This window comes from Canis lupus, chromosome 5, assembly GCF_003254725.2.
Source record: "Canis lupus dingo isolate Sandy chromosome 5, ASM325472v2, whole genome shotgun sequence".
In the NCBI taxonomy this organism is placed as follows: domain Eukaryota; kingdom Metazoa; phylum Chordata; class Mammalia; order Carnivora; family Canidae; genus Canis; species Canis lupus.
In genome coordinates, this window is record NC_064247.1 from 8168731 (window position 1) to 8193160 (window position 24430).

General features: G+C 59.2%; 2 protein-coding genes across 7 annotated transcripts in view; both read right to left on the reverse strand.

Moving 5' to 3' along the window:
• ST3GAL4 (ST3 beta-galactoside alpha-2,3-sialyltransferase 4) overlaps positions 1-11341 on the reverse strand; it is a 31821-nt gene extending 20480 nt beyond the window's left edge. For 2 of the 4 annotated variants that reach the window (XM_025464963.3, XM_025464959.3), the window contains exon 1: positions 11230-11341. The gene's annotated coding sequence lies outside the window, so the exon portion shown is untranslated. Of the gene's footprint in view, positions 1-1459; positions 1680-11229 lie in introns of those variants that run through there. The other 2 variants (XM_025464962.3, XM_025464967.3) reach the window with 2 other exon arrangements.
• A 3930-nt stretch (positions 11342-15271) lies between these two features.
• DCPS (decapping enzyme, scavenger) overlaps positions 15272-24430 on the reverse strand; it is a 43889-nt gene continuing 34730 nt past the window's right edge. The window contains exons 5-7 of one of the 3 annotated variants that reach the window (XR_007410603.1): positions 21317-21427; positions 18933-19276; positions 15272-16027 (exon numbers count right to left, since the gene is read on the reverse strand). Coding sequence is in view for 2 of the 3 variants with exons in the window: in XM_025464970.3 (XP_025320755.1) it covers positions 19010-19276; positions 21317-21427 (378 nt within the window). In the remaining variant the exon portion in view is untranslated. Of the gene's footprint in view, positions 16028-18862; positions 19277-21316; positions 21428-24430 lie in introns of those variants that run through there. The other 2 variants (XM_049109774.1, XM_025464970.3) reach the window with 2 other exon arrangements.

Sequence of the window (24430 nt, forward strand, 5' to 3'; positions counted from 1 at the left end):
CGTGCTAGCCAGACTCTAGGTGCACTGCTGGGAGACGGGGAGCATTGGGTGGGAGACGGGGAGCAGGCCTCACTGGAGGAGCCGCCCTCTCTCTCTCTCTGAGTACATCATGTCCTTGAGAAGGTGCCCGGGGCCCTGCTGGACTCCCCCGGGGTAGCCATCCCAAAGGCATCGACGTGGGCCCCGGCCCCCAGGCAGCACCCCCTGTCCATAGCAGCTCCAGAAGCAGTAGCCCTCCTCACTCATCTCCTGATGTTCCCTCTGCGGGCCGTCACCTCCTTTCCATGGCAGGTCCTCCTAAAGTCCCCAAGCAGGGACAGTACGGGGCAATGTTCAGTCCTGGGACCTCCAGGGAGGTGAATAAATTCCCCGCTCTGGCCCCAGAACGGTGGCTCTCAGCATGGCTGGGGACAGCAGGGGACCCTCTCTCCCCTGGCTGCACGAGCTGCCACGGTGGTTTGGGAACGTGGAGGTTTCAGGGTGTCAACAGGGGAGGACCCACCCCCGAATTCCTAGTAGGAGCGCAGGGGAGTTAGAGGCGCTGAAGGTGGGGTTGTGGGGAAAAGAGGGAGGGCTGCATGTGCGAAGACGGGCAGGCCAGCACCCGGTGGGACTCTAGAAGACCAAGGAAACCACGAAGGAAGAAAAGCGAGCCTCCATTTCCTGTGGTAGCCTGTCCCCTGGGAAGGGTGAAGCCAGCAGGCCGGGCCCTTTTAAGACTGTTTCACATCAGTAAGACTCTCGGGGAACCGACCCTTCCAGCAAAGGTTAATAACTGGGGTAAAAGGAGGGCTGGCGAGCGTGCTAGGTGCTGCTGGGGAAGGTGGAGACCCCCACCCCCGGGTGAGCACGGGTCCCTGGGGCGGGCCCAGAGCCCAGCAGGCGGGAATGCCGGCTGCCCAGGTCATCAGAATGAGCCAGGGCCACCTGCGCCCCCAGGGCTCCCCCACAGGGGAAAGGTGGGGCCAAGCAGCCTCCCCAACCCAGCGCCGGGAGGCACCAGAAAGACTGGGAACCGCTTCCCAAGCCCACCCTGCTCCAGTCTGCTCAGACCCTCCTGCTTCAGAAACCTACAACACATCCCTACAGAAGCGCACCCACCTCCGCTGGAACACAGGCACCCCCAGCCCCGGCACTAACTGCAGTGACCCCTGCACACGCGTGGCCACAGCGGCACGCACCCCTCATTCCTTCTCCTTTCCTGCCCAGCCCATCCCAGCCCATCCCAGCCCGCTACCCCCCACCAACATACGGCTTCTGGGGCCTGCTGGGCCCCCTCCGCCAGGGCGCTCTTGTCCCCCATCCTGCGGCTGCGGGCTCTGCCCCCGGGGCTTCAGCTCCTGCCTGCTCCAGCCCAGTTTGTTTGTCAGGCTGCAGGTCCCTGGAGCTCTCAGCCAGGGAGCACGAGCTTCCAGAGGAGCGAGGAGTGGCTGAGCCAGCCCTCTGGGGACCTCCTTACCTCTGAAAGTTGGGTGAAGAGCAACCCTGGACTCCTGGCCTTGGGACTGGGGCCAAGCCCAGCTCCTGGCAAGGGAGCCCCACTCCTGTCATGCCCAGAGGTATTTGGGGAGGTGGGCACTCGGGCCAGGGATGCAGGAAAGGAAACAGGAGGGAGACATGTGGCCCCATAAGGATGTCCCCAGCAGGGCTGGAGGGCGCCCCGGGGCAGCCTGGGGCCTAGCAGCTGCCCCGGTGGAGGGCATCTCCCCGCCCGGCGCCCTCACAGCCTCACTCACCATCCTTCCGGCCTGGGCTCTGCAGGGTCACCTAACCCTGACCCTGAATGGTGGGAGAGGGACCGTCCTCCTGGCCCACCCACACACAGACCAGAAATCCTGGGCCCTCCCCGAGCCATCCCCAGGCCCCATGCAGGCCTCCTTGTCCCTGGCCCTGAGGCATTAGTGATTTCAGGATCATCCCAGCGCCCAGACCTGGGGGAGGAGGTGGGAGGAAGAGGCACAGACTGGTCGGGGCCTGGGGACTGAGGATTCCAGAGTGCAGGGCTTGTTCAGCAGGTTTGGGCTTCGCCCACGCCAGGCCGCAGAGCTAGGGCTCAGGTCCTCCAGGATACCTCTGGGGCAGGCCCTTAGGTCTAACCGAGGGCGGTGCCAGCGGTCAAGCCAAATGCCAGAATGAGGAAAATCTGGGGCCTCTCCAGCTGCTCCTCCCCCGGCCCTCCGAGGAGTCCTCCTGGGCTTCAGGTTAGAAGAATGCAGCCCTGATGATCCAGGGGACAAGCACTACCCCTAGGGCCAGATGGAGAATCCAGAAGCTTTTCTCAAGGAAGCCTGGGCGCCAGGAAAGGACTTGGGGAAACTGAGGCCCGGGGAAGACACAGACCCTGAGAAAACCCAGGGGACCACTCGGTCACGGAGGCCCCGGTCCTGCCCTCCGCCAAGTGTCCATCTTCTCCTGCCGGGGAGCTGGCAGGATCAGGGCAACCGGGACCGGGCACCTCCCGCCCCCAAGCCTGGCCAGCTCACCTGGCCTCCCAGCCTGTCAGTCCAGCTGTTCCGGTAAGAGAACATTTTCTTCTCACTCTATTTGGACAGCTGCAGGGATAGTGATGGTGAGAAGAGAACTGAGGGGGGGGGGCAGTGCGAGGCCACTGGGCCCTGCTGGGGTGGGCAGAGGGTCTGGAGCTGGGCAGGCCAGGGAGGCTGGGCGGGCCTCGAGCAGCCTGACAGGGGACAGGGGACAGGGTGGCTGCCTCCACCAACAGGGCAAATCAGAGGGGCCCTGGGGCAGTGAATGGAAGCCCAAGAGCAAAGGAAGAGAATGACTCCCTTCATTATGCAAAGTGCTCAGTCACAGGGTGGGGCCAGGGTGGCCTCTCGGGTCCAGCCCCAAACCCTTGCGCCCCACAGAGCCCCAGCCCCTCCTCAGTGGTCCGGCTGGTGGGTGGGGCTCCAGGAGAGGAAGACAAGGCACCAACTGGGCGAGAGTCCCAAGACCTAGAGATCGGCTCCTTCCTGTACACTGTAGGGTCCTCCTCTCTCTCCTTCCCAACCGTCTCGCTCTCTCCCTCTCCCTCCCCAGTCCCAGTCGGTCCCGGTCCCCTTCGCGGCCATCCTGTCCTGGTGTCTCCCTGTCCCCATCTCCACCTCCTCCTGCCTGCCTCCCCCCACTCCCCACCCTCGGGTTATGTAAGGGGCCTGAGAACAACACAGAGGGAGCTTTGTTGTCAAACCAAATCCATACGGAGCCGGAATCGGCCAACGCAGCTGTTCCCCATTCCCTCCGCCTTGGCAGAGTGGAGAGGCTGGGCAGGAAGCCCCCCCACGCCTCCATTTGGGGAGGTGGGGGGCAAACGCTGGCCCTGGGGCCCTGGGCGGCTAAATGGGTGGCCAGAGATCAGTCATCATGGCGTGGGACCACAGCAGGGGACCAGCTGGCCCCCAAGACGGAACAGAGCCCCGTGCAAAGCAGAGGCACAAAGACCGCAGACAGCAGAGCTCCAGGCTAGCAGCCGGCCCGCGCGGTGACAGGCCCGGGAGGGGGGACACACACCCACACGGGCCCACCGTGCTCTGGCCCACACAGGGATGCATGCCCATGCACACCCGTGTGCACACTCGTCCACACACAGCCTGCACGCCCACGCGCACACACACCGGCCCAAGCATGACATGCCGTGGAGGTTTCTGGACGGAGGCTCTTCCCGCTCAGGCCAGCCTCCTGCATCCCAGCAGGTACCTCTGGGGAAAGAGCCGGGGCTCCGGGGAGAGGCGGGGAGGGCGGAGGGCGGACAAGCTCCACCAGCCAGGCCTTCTTCGGAGACCCTCTGGCTCCGGGACAGTTCCCACCTTCCGGGCCAGGACGAGGTGCAGGGAGGTGGGTGAGGGCCCAGGCGGCAGAGTTTACGTTTCCTCTGAGCTTACTCTGGGCTGGCACCGTCCCTCACCAAGCCCGACTGTTGAAGAACCTGTCCCCCCCCATCCCCCCACCCCCCGCAATGCTGGCACCGCCAGCAACAGCAGGCGCTCCTGAGCAGGCCTCGTCCTGGACGTTGAGGCAAGGGGAGTGGGGGATCCCTGATGACACCAGAGGAAAAAAGAGGTGTCAGATGCGAAGGGAGAGGGAGGTAGAGGAAAGAAATGGAGGCAGAAAACGATCAGAACAAGGAAAAGGAAGAAAAGGAGCAAGGAGCCGCCGAGTGGAGAAGTGGGACAGTGGTGTGGGGAGCAGGGCCCACACAGCCGGGGAGGACACACTCTCCCCCGCCAGGCCCCAGCGAATCCCCTCGGAGGACAGGGCCAGTCCAGGAGAAGCAGGATGGCAGGGGACGTTTCCAGAGCGCGTCCTAGGCCACCCGGTCCTCCACCTGCCATGACCCCGGGGCTCCAGCCTCGCCCATCCCCGTCCCCGTCCTCGGGGCCTGGAGTACATCCGGCCTAGATGATGTCAGGACCCCAGAGGAAGGAATGAGATGGGGGCAGGGGCTGGACAGAGGGGCAGAGAGACCCAGGGTCACTCCTGAGACCATCACCTGCCTGTGCGGAGAGACGCTTGGGGACCTTGGGCAGCAGGTTACCTGTTGAGTCTCAGCAACCTCATCTGCCAAAACAACAGTTGCTGAGCGGCTATTGTGTGCCAGCGCGGTGCCAGGTGCCAGGGTAGTGCCAGGTGCCCGGAACACCCACAATCTTGGGTCCTGCCCTAGGGTGACATTTGAGGCTTCTCCCAACCTGCAAATGTTTACCTCACTTGTGCCTCCCAAACCTGTAAAGATGCCACAGCCCAATTCACAGGCGTGCTGATGGAGAACTGTTAACAACCTGACACCTGCCCGAGGTCACAGGCCCCACATGCTTGGGAGCAGACGGAGAGGAGACAGGGCGCCATCAGCGCTGGCTCCGGCCGGGCAGCCTGCCCCTGGCTGCTGGGCCAGCCGTCTGACACTCCTCAGTGTCTGGGCCCCACCTCGCAGAAGACAAGCGGCCGGCGTGCAGAGTACTGGACTGCACGCACTGGGGTGTCCCTGGAAATGCCCTCCTGTCTAGAAGCCTGAGCTCCTCGGGGGAGAAAACTGGGGGCCCAAGGCCAGGCAGCTGAGAAAGGAGACGAACGTGGCACCTCTCCCCCCACACCCCTCCCGGCAGGTGGCAGGAGTGGGGACCCGAGGGCAGTGGGGCGTGTGGGAGGACGTGGCCGTGCACCGGGTGGCCCAGCGGGCTTCCCAGAGCAGAGCCTCAGCTTGGAGGTGGGAGGACACTCACAACTTAGGCAGGTGGTGACCAATGGCACCCAAGCCATAGTGGGGGGACAGACGGAGCAGACAGGAGGAGGTGAGAACCCATGGGGCATGCTACTGGGAAAATAAAAGTCTTAATGGGGCTGAATGGGGGTTTTCAAATAAAACTCTTGAAGGCCGGGAAACCCTCTGTCCTACTTTGAAATGAAATTTTATGTGGAAACCCAATATGGAAAAGCAAAGTGCAATAGTTCGGTTGAAACAAGAACAAGGGCGAACCCCTCCTCCTGAGAGAACACTGGGGGGGTCCAGCTCTGCGGACACCTCTCTTGGGCCCGAGTGGAGGAGAGGACAGATGTCAGGACTGGAGGGGAGATTAGGACCAGGCTGCGCAAAGACTGGGCTGAGGAGGGGAGAGGGGAGCAAGCAAGGGTCCGGGGTGGGTAGGACAATGGGTATGCCCTCCTGGGGGGGCAGACAGCGCCCCGAGAGGCCCTGGGGTGGGGTGGGGGAAGCGAGACAGTTGGCTGCCAAGCCAGGCCCTCCTCTGACAAACAGCTCACCTGTCAGAAGGTCAGCTTTCTTCCGTGGCCCCAAGAAAAGGAGGAAGAAGAGCAGGGAACACAGTGAACACACACACACACACACAAAGAACCCAAGCTACATCTTCCATTCATTTATCAAATATTTACCAGGCACTTATTATTTGCTATAAATCATTCTAGGCATGAAGAGTATAGCAGCGAACAAGACAGGCAGGTTCCTGGAGGTCACACTAAAATCCTAAGATCTCAGTGAAGAAAATACCTTAAAAGTTTTCAAACCCGCTCCACACCACGAACGTGCCCCTCGGACCGTCCCCGTGAAGGTCACCCGGTCTACGCGGAAGCATCTTCCAGGATAGGGAATGTGCCCCCTCCAAGGGCAGAAGCAGGTTCCCGGGACTCTCCAGCCGGCACCCTCCCCTCCCGGCCTCGGCACCCTCCCCTCCCGGCCTCCAGAGAGCCCCAGGCAAGGCAGTCAACGGAGCATCCAGTGCACTGCGAGAACGTGCGGGGTTTATTTTCTATCGACACAAAATAGAAGGATGCTTCGCTGGCTCCGCCGCCGAGTCAATGCCCCGGACCGAGGCAACAGGCAGGCCCCATTCTCACCTGTCCAGGGCTCCCGGGCCCTCGCTCGCTCCTGTCCCCAGAGCGTGCCCTTGCCGGACCCCACATCCCTCCCGCTGTCCCTCCCAACCAGGCCTCCCTCACCCAGACCTGAGTCACCTGCAAGAGGCCAAGGATACTGGGTGGGAGGGGTGCCCGTGGGCGAGGCGGAGGGAGGCTCCCCGCTAGCAGACGAGAGTTCCCCGGGAGCCAGGCCAGGCCGGTGTGTCCAGGAGGACCCGGGAGCGGGAACCCGGGGAGGCCCGACCCCGGCAGCTCGGGCCTGTAGGGCCCTCCCCTTCCCCACGGGTCGCCACAGTCAGTGGACGAGGCCTCCTGTGGGCGGCTGCCGGGGAGCCGCATTTCCAAAGGACTAGGAGCCCGCAGCTAGGCGGGCCAGATGGAAGCAATTACAGGGGGGAAAGCCGGAGAGGTGGGGGCCGGAGGGGCTGGGAGGGCCAGGGCGGGGAGGGAGGGGGCCCGCCCGGCCAGCCCTGCCCTGCCCTGCAGGACCACAGAGGGCTCCCCAGCAAAGTGCTGACCCGCACCCTGAGGGGAAGGGAGCCCCGACGGGCAGGGCGACGTGTGGGGCTCGGGCCAGCGCCAAGGGCTCTGGGCTGGGAACCAGGAGGCTGAGGTTGTGGTTGGCCTTGTCACCAGCACACTGTGGCCTTGAGAAGCCCTTCACACCTCTGAGCCTCTTCAGGGGCCCAAGGCCCAGGAGGGGTGCGGAGAGCCTAGGGGAGCAGTGAAGAGTGCAGCCGGGAAGGGCAGGTTTCCAAACCGTCCCTGTTGATGAGCTACGACCTTGGCCAAAGTTCCAACGTGCAGAGCCTCCACGTACTCATTTATAAGTGGGCTGAACGGGGGCGCCTGGGGGGCTCAGTGGTTGAGCATCTGCCTTGATCCCAAGGTCCTGGGATCGAGTGGCGCAGCAGGCTCCCTGCAGGGAGCCTGCTCCTCCCTCTGCCTGTGTCTCTGTCTCTCTCTGTGCCTCCCATGAATAAATAAATAAAATCTTTTAAAAAATAATAAAATAAAATAAAATAAAATAAATAGGCTGAATGAATGGGTGTGGGAGGCTTATGTGAAGCCATACAAACGTGTAGGGCACACCTTTTCTTTTTTTTTCTCGTTATGCTTATGGGCCCAGGCTTTTAGTATGTGCTTAACCGACAAAGGGTAGGTGCTTGCTTGAGTTATTTGCTAAGTCTTTTTTTTTAAATTATAAGCACAGGTGTTAGGTAGCCCCGGGTGGCTCAGCGGTTTAGCGCCGCCTTCAGCCCAGGGTGTGACCCTGGGGTCCTGGGATCGAGTTCCGCATCGGGCTCCCTGCATGGAGCCTGCTTCTCCCTCTGCCTGTGTCTCTGCCTCTCTCTGGGTCTCTCATGAATAAATAAATAAAATCTTAAAAAAAGAAAATGACAGGTGTTTACGGAGGCCACACAGGCAGAGGACACAGGGCAGAGGGCACAGAGGACACGAGGAGCACTGCAGCAGCCCCTGGAACCCACACCCTGGAGGAGGGTTGGATCCAAGGCAGAAACAAGAGTGTGTGGGCCCAGCGCGCTGCAAACGGGTCCTGTCCTCTCCACTGGACCCGGGAAAGCCAGACCCCGGAGTGCCTGGCCCACTCAGCTGGGCTGCAGCGGGAAACTCCAGGCAGGAGGAAGACACCCTCCTACCACACAGGGACACCTGCTTCTGGGCTTCTGCAGCTGGGCCTTGCCACACTCAAGGCCTAGGTGGATGCTGGCGGCTCTGGGTGGCCCACACCTCCCCTCAGCTCTAGCAGCAGCACCTCTGCCCCGCTGGGCAGGAGCGACGGCCTCAGATTCTAGAGTCGTCACATTATCTTCCTGCACACAGGGCAGCAGCGGTGGGGTGGGCAGAAACAGTGTCAGGAGCTGCCTGTATGTCTCCGGGTCCCAGGCAAGGGGCCAAAACTAGAAGAAGACCTGCAGTTCTGGATGCTGCTGGCCCCTCTCATCCTGAAAAGCAATCGACCCCATGCAACCCGGTGGCAGAGCTCAGCCCCTGCTGGGCTCAGGGGCACCAATCGGAAGCCCTGTGGCACCTGGCTGGGTCCCAGGCATCAACACATCGCTGCTCCCACTTGCAGCGACATTCAACCACTTCCTGCATCTGTTAGCATAAATAATGTCACACAAACACACACACACGGTGGGAATGTAGCAGAGGTCGGGGGTGAATCTGAGGCCAGGGATGGCCAGCAGCCCACCCAGGGGCCCTCAGAACACTCATGCCGAAGGGCTGAGCACCTCTGGGAAGGGAGCAAAGGACAGATGTCAGCAAATGACCACAGCCTCCAAAAAGCCTACCCTCGTCATTTTCTCAAGGAAACCAGAAGTTTCAGGTCAAGGTCCCAGACCCTGAGAAGGAAGGGGGGGGCCCAGGGGTGAGGGAAGCACCAGCTGGCTGCTGCAGAGGGAGATGTCTAACCACAGGGCAGCTGAGGAGTGGGCACGCAGGGCCAAGTCCTGGATGTCCCCCGCTGGCTACCCGACCACCCTGCTGTCCAGGGCCCAGGCTCCATCTCCCGGGGCTCGGGAGCTCAGCCGGGTTCTGGTGCCTGCCTTGCTCTCCAGCTGCAGAGCTGGCCCTCAGCCCCTGGAATGCTCTGTGACAGGGCTCCGGAGGGTCCCTTTCAGGAGGCTGGAGCTCTCCCTCCCCTGTGGGCTGGAACCATTTTGTATTATTCCAAGGTAGAGTGACTCCTTCCCGGAGACAGAAGGTGTGAGCCTTTGAGCCATTCTGAGAGGAGGAATTCATGGGTCCATGGGGTAGCCGCTCCGAGGTGAGACCCAGAGAATGTGCCCAGGCAGGGTCCGAGAGGGCGCCCCAAAATGGAAGGCAGATGCCAGGCCAGGGTGAGATAACCACAGAATGGCCACAGGTTAAGCTGGAACAGAGAGAGGGGGTCCCACTTCTCTGCTCCTGCTGGCGAAGGGTTCCAGGATTTGTTACAGTTCCAGAAAGGATCGGATTCTTGGTTCTACCCAGAAAACTGGATCCTAAGAGGGCTGGAAGGGTGGAGGGGCCAAACAAGTCTGTTTCTGAGGAGTGGGGCGCGAGTCACTGCTCTGGATGGAGAAGGTGGTGAGGGAGAGAAGGGAAGACAGCCCAGAAGGCATAGTGGGCTTCCATGGCCTGGGCCTCGACCCGCAGGAAAGGGGGTCCCTGTTGTCCTGAGCAGTAACCCACGCCTGAGTGACACAGGCCCTCTGAGCCCACGTTCAGACGGGCGATTCTCGTACTTTGCCTTCCCAAACTCTTCCAGCGATGCTCCCCTCCTACCCCCCTCAGCGTGGCCTGGGGAGACGCGGGGGCAGCTGGCCCCGACTCTCCTGCAACTGCGAGATGAAACCCAGGGCCCACCGGGCAGCGGAGCTCCCCCACGCAGGGCAATGATGCTGAGCGAGGGGTCCCAGGGAGCGCTCCAGCAGAGCAAGGTCAGCGCGCCCACGGCTCCGGCTCCGGCAAAGAGGAGAAGCAAAACAAAACCCCACAAGGTGATGTTCTAGGCTCCCGAGTAGCTGGCGCCTCCCGGGCACCCTGTCTGGGCCTACGGGGCAGCTCTGGAGGGTCAGAGTGTGGGAGGGACATTACCAGCAGCACTTACACGCTTCCTCCTCCGGGCAGGCACCTTTCAAAGCACTTAATGCAGATGAACGTTATTTGAAATCACCCCAGAAGGCGGGGGGAGCAGGCCGGGGACAGCGGCCTGAGCAGAGCAGGCCGGCTCCCAGGGCTCCCGGGGCTCCGCGGGGACTAACTCAGCCTCAACTTGGCTTCCACGCGCGCCGGCCTCCAGCCGTGGGAAGCACAGGCTTCCCCGGGGCGCCCGAGGGGTGCCGGCCTGGGGGTGGCCGTGAGGTCGGGCCAGCGCGGCTGAGCCCCTGCACGCGGCCTAGAAGCGCCCCCAGCCCTGCAGCGGGAGCCCCCTAAGCCGGGCCCCGGGGGACCCGGTGGGCGCCACAGAGAGGCCTCGGATCGCCGGGACCCAGCTTCCCCGAGACTGCGAGCCGAGTGGGCAGTCCTGGCAGACATGTCGGCGACTCCGGGCGGGCAGGAGGTGGCTGCGGGCAAGGGCACCGGGGCACAGCCGCCCCCCGCCCCCCGCCCCCAGGCGGCTCGGAGGCACGGCCTGGGCCCGGAGACCCCACTACGCGGGGCGCTGTCCTGCACCCCGGGCCTGCCCCGCGACCTTGCGACTCCCGCACACGGGTGCCCGGCGCAGCCTGTCACCTCCTCCAGCCCCCGCGGACCCCCGCGGACCCCCGCGGACCCCCGCACTCCACGGGGCGGCTGTGCCCGGCGCCGGCGCTCGGAGGATGCTGAGGGCGGGGACGCGTCCGCGCGCGGGGCGCGGGGTGGGGGCGGCAAACTTTCCGGGGAGAAGGACCATCCCGGGGCGCTCGCTGCGCGGCAGGGCAGAGCACCGGCTTCCCGCGAAAACCCTCCCGAGAAAGGGGTCCGGGGCTGCGGCCGCCCCGGCCCGGCCCGGCCCGCCCCGCGCTGCGCCCACGTGCCGGCCGCCCAGTGCCCGTCGCCGCGGCGGGGAGGGCGCGGGGCGGGGGGCGCGGGGGGCGCAGGGCGGGGGGCGCGGGGGGCGGGGGGCGGGGGGCGGGGGGCGCGGCGAGGAGGGCGCGGGGGTGGGGGCGCGGGGCGGGGGGCGCGGCGGGGAGGGCGCGGGGGGCGCGGGGGGCGCGCGGCGGGGAGGGCGCGGGGCGGGGGGCGCGGGGCGCGGCGGGGAGGGCGCGGGGCCCAGGGACCGGTCGGCGCGGCGCCCCCCCTCCCCTCCCCTCCCCTCCCCTCCCCTCCTCCCCCCTCCCCCGGGCCCGTGGGCCGCCGCGTACTCACCCCCGCGGGTGGAGCGGGGCGGGGCGGGGCGCGGCGCGGGGCTGGATCCGCTAGGCGCGCGGGCTGGCGGCGGCGGCGGCGGCGGCGGCGACGGCGCGGCTCGGCCGGTCCCTGTCCCTGTCCCGGGCGCGGGCCGGCCTGGCAGCGGGCGAGGCCGCCTGCGGGGAGGCGGGGGCCCGGCCCGGGCGGGGGCGGGGAAGGGGCCGGACACGCTTGCGCACACGGCCGGGGCGCCGACTCCGGGGAGCGGGCGGAGGAAGGGCGGGGAGGCGGCGGCGGCGGCGGCGGAGGAGGAAGAGCTGGGGCGCGGGGGCGCGGGGGCGCTGGGGCGCGGGGCGGGGCGGGGCGGGGCGGGGGCGACGCCCGCGGGCCTGGGCCGGGTGGGGGCCGCGGGGGCCGCGGGGGCGGGGGGGCGCGGGAGCCACGGCGGAGGGGCCGGCGCAGCCCCGCACACTCTCCTGGGAACAATGAGCCCCGACAAAGGGTTCTCCGCTCTCCCACGTGGTGAGCGCGTCCCTCCATCACTCGGCCAAGCGAGGCACGCAAGAGGGGCGCCGGTTCCGGGAGCCCCGCCCTCCCCGGGCCCCTCCTGGGCCTTTGCACCTGCAGCTCCCAGGCTGCACCCTCGGCACCCCTCTTCTGCACACCTTTGGCCTGGAGAAAGCTGCTCGGTTTCTGTTCCTTAGAGAAGGCGCCAGGCATCCTGTCGCCAGGGGCGACCCAGCCGGGCTCCACACCCTACTTGCTTGGGCTCGGGCACCCCCGAGCAAGCCTGGGAAGTGCGCAGGCCCAGAAACAGTAGTGGAGAAGTCCACGGCCCTCCGGCCCTCCGGGCCCTCTCCTTAGTAGGTGAGCGGCTCCTCCCTCCGGCGGGCGACTCGTGGCTCCAGCCGCTCGAGCAAAGGCTGAGACCCAGTGCCTGTCTCCAGGAAGCTTACCGTGCTGCCTCGGAGGGGATGCTCACAGTGGACTTCTGCTCAAGGGTAAGGCAAGACAGGATGTGACTAAGCGTGAGGCGTGAGTAACAGCAAGTGCACAGGGGCTTCAGAGGAGCGCCAGCTCCAGGTTCACTTCAGATGAAACTGGGGGGCTGATTTGCTGAGAACAGATACCTCCGGAGGCTCTGTGGGAGGGCTTGGGTGAACAGAGTCGGCCTCTGGGTTCTTCCACAGGTGACTGTTCCATTCTCGATCACACCTCGCACAGAGGTTCTTCGTGCATTCCACCAATGCCTGACTCAGTTATGTTTGAGTGGTGCCTTTGACTTGGTCTGTCAAGCATTCAGTCAACAAATACTTACCTCGTGCCAGCTCCAGGCCTGAACTAAGCTAAGTGGAAAGAATCCAGTAACCAAAGTCCTTGCCCTGAGCAAGTCAAGGGAAAATGGGGATATCCTCTGTGTCTAACAGCCAGGAAAACTGGCCCAAAGAGAGTCAAAGCACGTAGGTGAGTCTGGCCGAGCTAAACTGAGAATCCTCAACTTTGCTAACTCTTTGAGATCTAACACAGATCTAAACACAGTTTGCATTTCTTGCTGTGACCCACGTAAACTTCACTCAGCCAGCGAGTAGAACTGAAGGACTAACTCACTCCTGGAGACCCGACTCCCGAATCTACCTCTGTCCCTAAATTGCTTTAGTTTTCTTACTAAATAAAGAAAAGTGGAAATGACTTATGTTTAGTCAAAGGGTATTGTTGGTATTAAATTAGGTAGTGGACAGGAACTTGCTCTGAGAGTACAGCGTGCTGTGTAAGCGTGTGTTACGTTATGCAAGTGGCATCCCTTCTCTAGCCTATAGGAGTATTCAGCCCCCCCACCCTTCCCCAGCCCTCCCCTAGCTTATCCCAGGCCTGGTCACTGGGTGCCCAGAAGCTGTTATTCTGACTCCTCCCCTTAGGCCACAATGTGCTTACTCATAATCTTTCCCCTTCGGTTTCTTAATGACACAACCAGATGCTTAGCTAGCTGCCTAGAAGCCGTATCATCAGTGGAGCAGGAGGGACGCAGTTCTGGTGCCTTTTGATCCCAGGTGGGGGCTCTGGAAACTTCTGAGCACCACCCAGCATCTTGCACCCTCACAAGACACTGCAAGTCGCTAAGCAAGAAGCAAGAGGCAATGCGACAGAGCAAGCTGGGATTTGGCTCCTTGGGACTGTCCTTCCTGCGCCAAGGACAGGGCAAGACGAACTGACAAGCAGTGGTCTGCATTTATGGCCCCTTTTGAGCCATGCTGTTTCCATTCCTTAGTCCTCTGCCTCCTTCTACCTCTCTGGCTCCGTCTCCACTGTGGAGGAAGTGGGGCAACCAGAGGGGCCTCAGGAGCAGAGGGGAGAGGCAGCGGAGCGAGGGGCACGGCAGGGGCAGGTGCATGTCGGGCTGGGGAAGCCCTGGCCCCCGGAGGCTCCTCCTTGGCAGGCAGTGGGTGTGGGTAGGAGGCACGGAGCCGCTCGACAAATGTGCCTCACAGGCTTCTGGCTCCTGTCCCTCACATGTGCCACGTTAGCATCCTGCCCACCAGGAGGAGGGAACAGCAAGATGCCGTGTGAGGAGGAAATAAACCCAATCCAGCATCTCAGACGCTTTTAAAAATAGCAACTCTGGGAGGGTATTTCAGCTCCTATTTTTATCAGATTTATATGGCCGGACCACAGAGCTGAGCTGTTCCCAGGGTTCTCAATAGCAGAGGACATCACTGTTGTAGTCTTAGAAACCTGCCGGTAGGCCAAGGCATTCCAGGAACCTTTACGCTGGAAGAGATCCCAAGAAGTCATTGTGCGTAGCCCTTGCCTCTGCGTAGGGCCACAATCAATTAACCACAGATAGTTTATGGTTTGCTTTTTGCCCAAAAGTCACTGGGTTGTTGTGCCTCCACCGCATAATCTAGGATTTCAGGGCCCTTCTAAGGAGGAAGTTCTTTTTAATATCTAGCCCAAATATCTCTGGTTACATCCTCTGTGGTCCTTCTCACAGTAGAAAAATAGCTACCATTTACCCAGTCTCTACTCTGTCCACAAAATGTTCTTTAATCCCCACAAACCCCTCATGGTGGACACTCTTTTCATACCTAATTTGGTAGCCAGTTATGCAACGTGCCCACACTCCTCCCTGGGGGATGGTGCAGAGTCTATGGCAGAGCCATCTGACCACACTGCCTCTCGGATGCTTGCCCTTAGCTTTGACCTTCATTTCTTCATCGTGGTCCTAAAGGACAAACTGGTCAGTTTTCTTCTTTTTTTTTGTTTTGTTTTAAGATTTTATTTATTTTTTTGACAGCACACACGGGGGAGCAGCAGGCAGAGAGGGAGCAGCAGTCTCTCTGACAAGCAGAGAGCCAGACATGGGGGCTCCATCCCAGGACCCCAGGATCAGGACCTGAGCCAAAAGGCAGACACTCAACTGACCGAGCCAGCCAGGCGCCCCCTGACCAGGGCACGTGTGCTCACGCTAGAAGCTTGGCTCGAGGTCCCAGCGTGCCGGGCCATGGTCTCCCTAACTGCCGGGCCTCTGCCTGTGTAGGCCGTTCAGCTATCAAGTTTAGCCTAGAAATCTGGCTTCACTTTGCCTAAGGTCTCACAGCCCCCTCTGCTTTTCTGAAAGCATTCACCGCTCTTGTAATGACTGCGTAATTAATGCCTGTGGTCCTCACTAAATCATAAGCTCCAGATTCTCCCTTATTAAAAAAAGTAGGGTAGATGTGCAAACCCTGTGTATTGAATTCAGAAACACTTTAAACCGATTCAGTTGGGACCCCTGGGTGGCTCAGTGGTTGAGCCTCTGCCTTCCGCTCAGGATGTGATCCTGGGGTCCCGGGATCCAGTCCCGCATTGGGATCCCCACAGGGAGCCTGCTTCTCCTTCTGCCTGTGTCTCTGCCTCTCTGTCTGTCTCTCATGAATAAATAAATAAGAATAAAGAAAAAAAAAAACCTGATTCAGTCCCTGCTTATTCTTTAAATGGTTAAAACATGGTAACTTCAAGTTTGAAGTTAGATTAGATTTCAGAAGCTAATACTGTCTCACTAGTAATAGCACTTGAACAAACACAGGGTTGCCAACATTTATTTTGCTGAGTGAGGATATTTTAAAAACAATCACGATCCATTACTACCATCTTCTTTAAAAAGGGACATTATTTAACATGTTTGGAATGAAGATTTTTGCCCTTTCTGAGAAGGAAGAATTGGCAGGCCTACACCAGTGTATTCAGGAAGAGACAGGCTAAAATGTTTTGGAGGTGGAAGTATTACAGGAGAAACAGTTTCAAATATTACTTTGTACATAAATGTTTCTTGATTTATTTCTCAGTACCGGGATCTGTGTTCAACAGAGACACTGCAGAGCGGAGCTTACATGTCCAACTTGTTCCGGAATGTTTTCTCGGCTTCAGGAAGGAATGTTGACAAATCCACGACACTCGGCAGTTTTGCTCTATGAGGAAACTTTTGGGCAAAATGAGAGGAGCCAAGGAACAATAGCAGTCATGCCTCCAAAATGCTTCCTTCCTTCTCAGGCCACGCAGAGGAGATAGTAGGCCAAGTACTGGGGGCTGACAGCCAGTTGTGGCCGCGTCCAGGATTTTTCTGGGAAGGGTGACCTGTACCACTGCTCCAGCAGGGCAGGGACACATCACACACGCAGGGGGGCGGGGGGTGGGAACGACACAGAGGCATTCTTTGCACATGCAGGACAGATGGATCATGCTGCCAGAGGCGCTGGCCTTTGCTTGCTGGTTAAGGTGGGGTCAAGGGACACTGGATCTTGCTCAGGAAGTTTTCTCGGGGGAGACAGGATATGGGGTTCTGCAAAGTGGCATCAAGAGAAAAGTTAGGGGGCAGCCCTGGTGGCTCAGCAGTTTATATTTTATTTTATTTTTTTTTATTTATGATAAGTCACACAGAGACAGAGAGAGAGAGAGAGAGAGAGAGAGAGAGGCAGAGACACAGGCAGAGGGAGAAGCAGGCTCCAGGCACCGGGAGCCCGACGTGGGATTCGATCCCGGGTCTCCAGGATCGCGCCCTGGGCCAAAGGCAGGCGCTAAACCGCTGCACCACCCAGGGATCCCGGCTCAGCAGTTTAGCGCTGCCTTCGGCCCAGGGTGCAATCCTGGAGACCTGGGATTGAGTCCCACACCAGGCTCCCTGCATGGAGCCTGCTTCTCCCTCTGCCTGTGTCTCTGTCTCTCTTTCTCTCTCTGTGTCTCTCTTGAGTAAATAAATAAAAATCTTAAAAAAAAAAAGAAGAGGAAAGCTAGGGCAGGGGCTCCTGGGTGGCACAGTCAGCTAAGCGTCCAACTCGGTTTGGGTTCAGGTCGTGGGATCGAGTCCCGCCACATTGGGCTCTGAGCTCAGCTCTGAGTCATCTTGGGATTCTCACTCCCTCTCCCTCTGCTCCACTTATGCCCTCGTTCTCATCTCTCTAAAATAAATACAAGTCTTTTATTTTTTTAAAGATTTTACTTATTTATTCATGAGATACACAGAGAGAAGAGGGAGAGGTAGAGGCAGGCAGAGGGAGAAGCAGGGAGCCCGATGTGGGACTCGATCCTGGGACTCCAGGACCACGCCCTGGGCCAAAGACAGGTGCTCAACTGCTGAGCCACCCAGGGATCCCCTAAAATAAATAAAAATCTTAAACAAAAAGAAAAGAAGGGATGCCTGGGTGGCTCAGCGGTTGAGCATCGGACTTCAGCTCAGGGCGTGATCCAGGGATCCCACATTGGGCTCTCTGCAGGGAGCCTGCTTCTCCTCTGCCTGTGTCTGTCATGTATAAATAAAAACTTTAAAAAAAAAGAAAAGAAAAGAAGAAAGCTCGGGCAGAGAGGGGTAGCTCTCACTCTGCATCCCCTGGACCGCGAACCAGGAGACCTGGACTGAGTGGGGTCCCTTTACTTGAGGGGAGAGCCCTGGTTGGGGGGCAGTTGCTGCCCCCTGCTGCAGGCCCACGAGGTCTGAGGTGGAGGGAGCTGCACGTGGCCCCTGGGAACAGAGACTCCGCAGAACTGACAGGAAGTGCCAGGTGTGGTCAGAAAGCTTGGGTCTTAGAGAGGCCCTTGAGTTGCAATGAGCTGCCTTCAGCTTCTCCCCACAGCTTCCCCCATCTGCTTCTCCCACTCGGGGGGCAGGCAGGCGGCTCTCCGGGAGCCGGCCTTCTCCCAGGACAGGAGCTGGGCGGCTGTGGCCCTACAGGCCCGTTCCTCTGTCCTCCTACCAGCCTCAGAGGCTCCTCGTACCAGCCTCTCCCACATACCTATTCCCAAGGTAGCTCCCAGCTCCTGGTGCAGCCCTCTTACTCCTACGTTCGCCTGGCTGGCTGCCCCAGTAGCCCGGAGGGTAGGAGCTTTGTTTTCCCAACATTTAAAGCACCGTCTAGCTTAAGAGTCGCTCAGTAAGTCCAAGTTTACCGTAAAGCAACACTATCACGTGTTCCCTTTACGCAGCAGGACGCTTCATGGATGATCCCCGAGCCCTTTTACAAACGGCTCAGGGACTCCCAGGGTCTGGTCCAAGGTTACGGAGGAGGGATTGTTCACCAGCGGCCTCTAGGGCAGCCCTTGGCCCACAATATGCTGCTTAATAAACCTTTGACTCTGAACTGTCCCCTGGTCCCCTCTCCATCCCCGGGATTGCAGAGGAAGAGCCACCCCGGCCTTCAGCGTCTTCCCTCTCATCACTTAGCAGAACCCAACATCCTGTCCACCCCCCCCTCCGCTCCAGGAAGCATGATCCAGCGGGGCCAAGGGACAAACCAGCAAAGCCAGCCTCCCTCCAGCCGTGGGACAGATCTGTCCTCTGTGCTGAAACAGGGGCCTCATGTGCTCAAGTGCGTGCCCTCGTGTGTGCACCTGTGTCCCTGTGCGGGCGAAGCAGGGGTAGGTGTCACCACCATAAGCCACCAGCCTCAGATGCTTGGGAGCCCCTTCCTGGCCTCCAGAGTCTGTGAACAGGGCCCCGAGTCGCTGGTCACACCTCGAATCCGAGCCCCCTGGAGCTCTGGTCCCCACGACCCTATCGGTTTGCCCTCGTTGACAGGCTGTTTTGTATTTGGTCTTTCTGGCTGCTGTGTGAGTCTGTGTTGTCTTCCTGCCCAGATAACAAACTCAAGGCCAGGGGCTTGCTGACCAAATACCAGAGGCAAAGGCAAGCTTTTGGGGGCTTGCATCATCTGATTCCTACTAAAAGCCTCCCACTTCCAGGCAGCAATCCTTCATTCTTGTCAACAAGAAGTTAAGGGGCAGCGCTGACTCACGCACGGGAGGTGCGACCGCAATTCTGGGGATGGGAAGAGGAAGCGCTGTCAAAAACTATACATTCCTTCCATAAAGTTTTTGTCTTTGGTTTTTTGGGGGAACTCCTGGACACGTGGGCCTTGAAAACCATTAGGAAGATACGGAAAAGGGGAAGGAGGAAGGAGGACGTGAGAGCAGAGTAGGAAGGGCGGGAGGCAGAGAGAGATCCTGAGGGACCCAGGACACAGAAACCACCAGGGATGGTGCTTACTGGGATCTGTGGAAAGCCCGTGGCCGCTCCCAGGTCAGCGGGGGCCACCGCCCCAGATGCGGCTCCTTTCTCAGGATCTTCTGACCCCGTTCTGCTCACTCCACCTGCCTCCCCCAGCCAGGGCCATCAGTCCACACGGAAGGAGACCAGGACTTTATTCACATACTAGGAAGGAGCCAGTACAAAATACGTTTTTTAAAAAACTCACTTGGTGTTAAAAACCCCCGAGGTCCCTCCTCCGATGCCACACCTGGGCGTTCTTCTCCTGACAGCCCCTGGGTGGACTCAGCTCTTCTGGGCCTCCTGCAGGAGCCTGAGCAGGGGGTCATCAGCCCTGAGGGCAAAGGTGAGGGTTCGCCGCTGGTAGTGCTCCGGGTCACACTCCAGGTTCTCGATCACATCTGCTAACAGATGGGCCCGCTCCACCCCTGAGCCCGGGGCGTCGAAGCCCAGGGCTGTGAAGTGCACGTGCAGGTGGTAGTAGGAGGGCAGGTAGTGCAGGTACACACGGAGGCGGTCTCCCCTCACCTGGTAGCGCTGCAGGATGGCTTCCTGATGAGGAAGGGGAGTGGCAGGAGGGGAGGAGGGGTCACTGAGCTGCCCACAGGCCCGCAGCCCCAGGCCCCTGCTCTGGCCCTGATCCCTGATTGGCCTCTGGACACCTGATAAAAACCCTCTGGACAGCTCCTTCCCCACTGTTTGCTACAGGTCCCTGCCTTCTGTTCTGGGGCATCAACAAAAGCAGGTGAGAACGGCTAAGCAGAGTCTTTTCTCGCAAATGAAGGGAACGGTGGCTTCCGTTAAGGCTCAAACCTGGATAAAACACTGAAGCTCCTCCCACAATCACTGCTGGGAGTCTAGAAGTCCCAGTGCCTAAGGACAGGCCCCAGGTGTCCAAGACCATAGTGACTATCCTCCCCCTGGCTGGCGGGATGCAGACTGCAGTCAGTAAGCAGGTGGGAGGGAGGCTTATACCCCCTCTTGGCAAAGAAAAGAGAGGAGCTGGGGAGCAAGGGTGACAGGGATGGGGCTGAGCCGAGGCTTGGTGGGAAAGAGAAGGTGGGCAGGGCACACGGGAAGGGCCACCCCTTCAAGACCCAGGGAAGGTCTCACGGACTCCTGGGGGAAGAGAAAAAAGCATTGACTCTGACCCCGGCTCCCTCCACCCACCCCCCACCCTGCTCAGGGCTACGGCTTTTCAACCAAATTCCCCTTTAGGAGCCTCCGAGGCTTGGCTTTAACATGAGACTCCAGTGAATCCCTGAGGTGGTCAGAGGCTAAGAGAAAAAGACGAGGGCCCCACTGGGCTCAAGATACACCTCACAATTACATCCTGCACTTGGAACTCTGCCTGGGGGATGTGAGGCCAGGGCCAGGGCACCGAAAGGCCTTCCGGGGATAAGTGCTGCTGGCCTGTCTGGGCGAGGCTGCCCCAGCTGCCAGGGCAGGTGAAGTGGAGGCCCAGCATCTCCCTGAGAGAAAGACGCCACTCCGCCATCCAGAAGCTGTTTCAGGAGAGAAATGAATGACTCCAAAAAGAGACAGGTGGCCGGAGAGGCAGCGATGTGGGCAGACAGGAGGGAGAAGGCCGGGGAGGGCGCAGTGGTGCGGCAGCTGGGGTCCAGAGGTCAGCAAAGAGCAGGTCCAGGAAAGCCCTTCCCCCAGGCCCACTGCAGAGCCACAAGCTTTGCTCCTGGCTGGGCACCCTGGTGACTGCTGGGCCTAGCAGCAACGCTGAATGTCTGAGCAGAGAAAGGCTGAGAACCGCCCCCCAGAATGGGATTTGGCAGCGTCTCATCCACATCCCGAGCCTAGGGAGGTGAGATGATGAGTCCTGCCCAGAGTCACTCAGGTGGTGAGGGTCAGACAGTCAGAACCAAGACCACAACCCAAGATTCCAGACTCTCTTTCCCCACCTCCTTCGTGTGATTCAACAAATATTCCCATACAAGGTGCCCCAGAAGGCCAAGGGGCTACAGAACTCAGGCCCTGGCCTCGGGGCAGATGAGGAGGTACGTGTGTACACACATCGGAGCCGGGGACCCAAGACCCAAATGCCCGAGAAACACGTCTGGTGTGATGTGGCTGACATGAGCAGACACAGGGGACCCTGGGAGGGGAGGGGGCCCCTAAAGAAACCTACAGGAGGAAGGCAGGGAGGCAAAGCAGGAACCCAGGCAGAGGAAAGGTGGCTGAAAGTTAGAGCTGGAGGGAAGGGCAGGACCAGGAGACAAAGGCCTTGTGAGTCCATCTAAGGACCTCCACAGGGTCCTGGGACGGGCATCCAGAGAGAAGCCCTTTCACAGAGGACTTCTGTGAAGGGTGAAGAAAGTGGCCAGAGAACACACTGGAATGGGACTAGAATTCCTGGGCTTGGGGCACCTGCATGGCTCTGTGGTTGAGCATCTGCCTTTGGCTGAGGTCATGATCCCAGGTCCCAGGATCGAGTCCCACATCGGGCTCCCTGCATGGAGCCTGCTTCTCCCTCTGCCTGTGTCTCTCCTTCTCTCTCTGTCTCATGAATAAATAAGTAAAATCTTTTAAAAAAGAAATCCTCTGGGCTTCCGTGTGGATTTGGCGAGGGCAACTCACCTGGCCCTCCCGGAGGATGTTCCTGAGCAGCGGCAGGTGCTCTGGAGTAAGGTCCCGAAGCGATCTGATGCCCCGGCGATGGCAGATGGCAATCAGGTACAGGTCATCGAGCTGTGCAGAGATCGGCAGGGGTAAACTATGCTCAGCGACGGACAGAGCCAGAGGAGGCAGCCGATCCTGGAGTCAATCCCTCATGGAAGCCAAGAAGCGCCTGCCCCCAGGCCTGCCACGGTGCCAGCCACAGGCAATCCTGGGAAGCCCGCGGCAGGCCCGACCCCCAGGCCGTGGGGGCCTCCACAAGCCTGGGGAGAGTGGGACAGTCTAAGGACAGAACTTTTATTTATTCTCCCTACTAAAGAATATCATATGGGAGTATTTATATACTCACAGAGCTGATGCGGTGGTGGGAGGAGAGGGTTCAAGTAAGGGCCAAGGACAACTCTTCCCCCCCACAAGAGTCAATGGGCTAAAAGCATGTATGTAAGTAGCTACTATAAGACATAAAGTGATGTACAGAAAAAAAGAAGGAAAGACTAGCGAGGGTGATCCAGACAGGCTTCCTGGAAGAGGAGGCAGGGGATCCAAGTCTTAAAGGAGAGGCAGTATTTAGAGAAAGGGCATTCAGGGAGGAGGAACAGTGAAAGCAAAGGCTCAGAGGCAAGAAAGTATAGAGCATGTGAAGGAGAGAGCAAGTAACTTGATTTGTCGGGCGTCCAGAGCAGGGGAAGGGGTGTAGAATGACCTGAAGGGTGAAGAGGGACTGAGCAGAGCACAGTGCTAAATCTTTTTCTCTCTTCCCGTAGCACAGGACCCACAGAGCACCCTTCCTGCCGTCCTTCCTGAAAACAGCGCCTGGCTGAAAATCTGGAGGTTACAACAGTGCGAAGAACCAAAGTCAACAAGATCTTGTGCCAGAAGGCAAACGAACTCTTCCTCTGCCCAGAAAACCTTCCCACCCCTCCCTGCTCACTCAAACCCTTGGCCTGGCTGATGATCACACATCCATGAGCAAGGCCGGCCCCAGACACCAGGGCTCCATGGAGCAAGGCTTGGAGGGGACCCCGCAGCACTCGGCTGGGCAGCCTGAGCTGCTACGTTTCTCCCGGGGATAATCTGGGGACCATGAGTTGCCTAACCAAATCCCCAAGGGGCTCAGTTTGAAAACCAAGAAGGAGGTTTCCCATATGGTGCCTGTTGTCCAACTGTGCCTCTTCATGCCAACATAGTCTCTTCATCCCATAGACATGCTTCTCTGCTGGAGTTCCAACGGTCTGGGCTCTCTGCCTCAGACCTGCTACAGATGAGCCCCGTGGGAACCTCCCAGCAAACAGCTAAGCTGTGCCTAACTAAGGCTCAGTTTTGCTCAGAAGGCCCTTCTATACTCTCCCTTCTCAGGGCCTGTGCCTGGGACATTCTCTCTCTCTCTGTCTCTCTCTCTCTGTCTCTCTCTCTCCCGGAGCCAGAGGAGAAGCAGGAAATACAACTGCTTGAACTTGGGATGTCTTTGTGCCTGTTGGTATCTTCAGCTGTTCTTATGTGTCACTGTCACAGGCTCTCAGGTAATAGTAGCATTTGTTTTAAATGATGCCTGCTGACAAATCACAAACATGACATTAAATCACACTTCTCTGCTCCACAGGCCTCGAATGAGGCATGAAGCCTGGTGCTGGGTGAGAGAGGGAAAGGAAACCCATTCTTTGATAGCAAACATCAATCCAGATTTTCTGTAGGCAGTTCTAGGACCCCCGGCTCAGAGAAATGGTCTGAGGAAAGCTAGACAAGAAGCTGGCAAGGGTCTCAGACTGGTATCCGAGAAGGTGGCCCATTGCTCACTCTGGGCAGGCTAGGTAGGCACTCCCAATCTCTTTTTAAAAGACAGGCTAGGGCAGCCCGGGTGGCAGCCCGGGTGGCTCAGCGGTTTAGTGCCGCCTTCAGCCCAGGGCCTGATCCTGGAGACCTGGGATCGAGTCCCACATCCTGCATGGAGCCTGCTTCTCCCTCTGCCTGTGTCTCTACCTCTGTGTGTGTGTGTGTCTCTCATGAATAAATAAATAAAATCTTAAAAAAAAAATACAACACAAACAGGCCCACAGAATCAAAGTTAACAGATTCCTGGCCGGGGTGTGGGGGGGTGGGGGGTGCGGGGGGGTAAGATGGGTAATGGCTGGAGCCCTGGCCATCTCTCCACCTCTGGAGTGACCCAAAGGAAGAGTTTCTTGGTCTGGGCACTTCAGATCAAAGAACATACCTTAGGTGAACTGAAAGGCGCATCGTGTCCATAGACACATGTACATATGTACCTACGTACACAATGTGCAAGGACTATACCTGGAAGGAGAGACGGAGGAATGTGGCATGAGGGAAGTCCTCTCACTGCGCTATTCGTACTTCCTGCACTTTTACCACGTGCCTGGGATGAGGGAGCAGAAGGCAAGCTGAGGACAGAGCACCCCCACGACCCCCCCACCCTCAGGTGGAACATGGGTGACATTCCTCAGCCTCTCCGGGCTGCCCTAAAGCCCTAAAGCTGAGGGAAGGAAAAACAAATGGTTAAGTACAGAGAGCAAGTCCTGAAAAACAGCATTCTCCCTCAGTTTATAAATGTCTTCGTGAATTACAAGAAAAAAGCATTCTTATCAATAACCTAACTTCCGGGTGGAAGTTCCCAACTGTCTTAATGTTAATGCCTTGCTAGAGGGAAAAGGAACGTTAGACAAGGGTAAGGCCTCCAGTCTTGTAGGTCCCCTTTAGCATATGAAAGTCCTTTTGAAAACCTTCCTTTTTCCTTGCCTCCAACTCCCAAGTATAATCAGCCGCTCCTCATAACCCGGGGGCAGCAGCTCTTTCTGCCCACGGGTCCTACCCCCCTGCTTTAATAAAACCACCTTTTTTGCATCAAAGATGTCTCAAGAATTCTTTCTTAGTGTAGGTTCGGACCTCACCTACATTCTCAAACTACATCACATGTATTAACTGGACTTTTAAATTAAAAAAAAAAAAAGTTAAAAAAGCAAATAAAAGAGAACATACAGGCCATTTTTTAAAACAACTGGGGAGGGATCCCTGGGTGGCGCAGCGGTTTGGCGCCTGCCTTTGGCCCAGGGCGCGATCCTG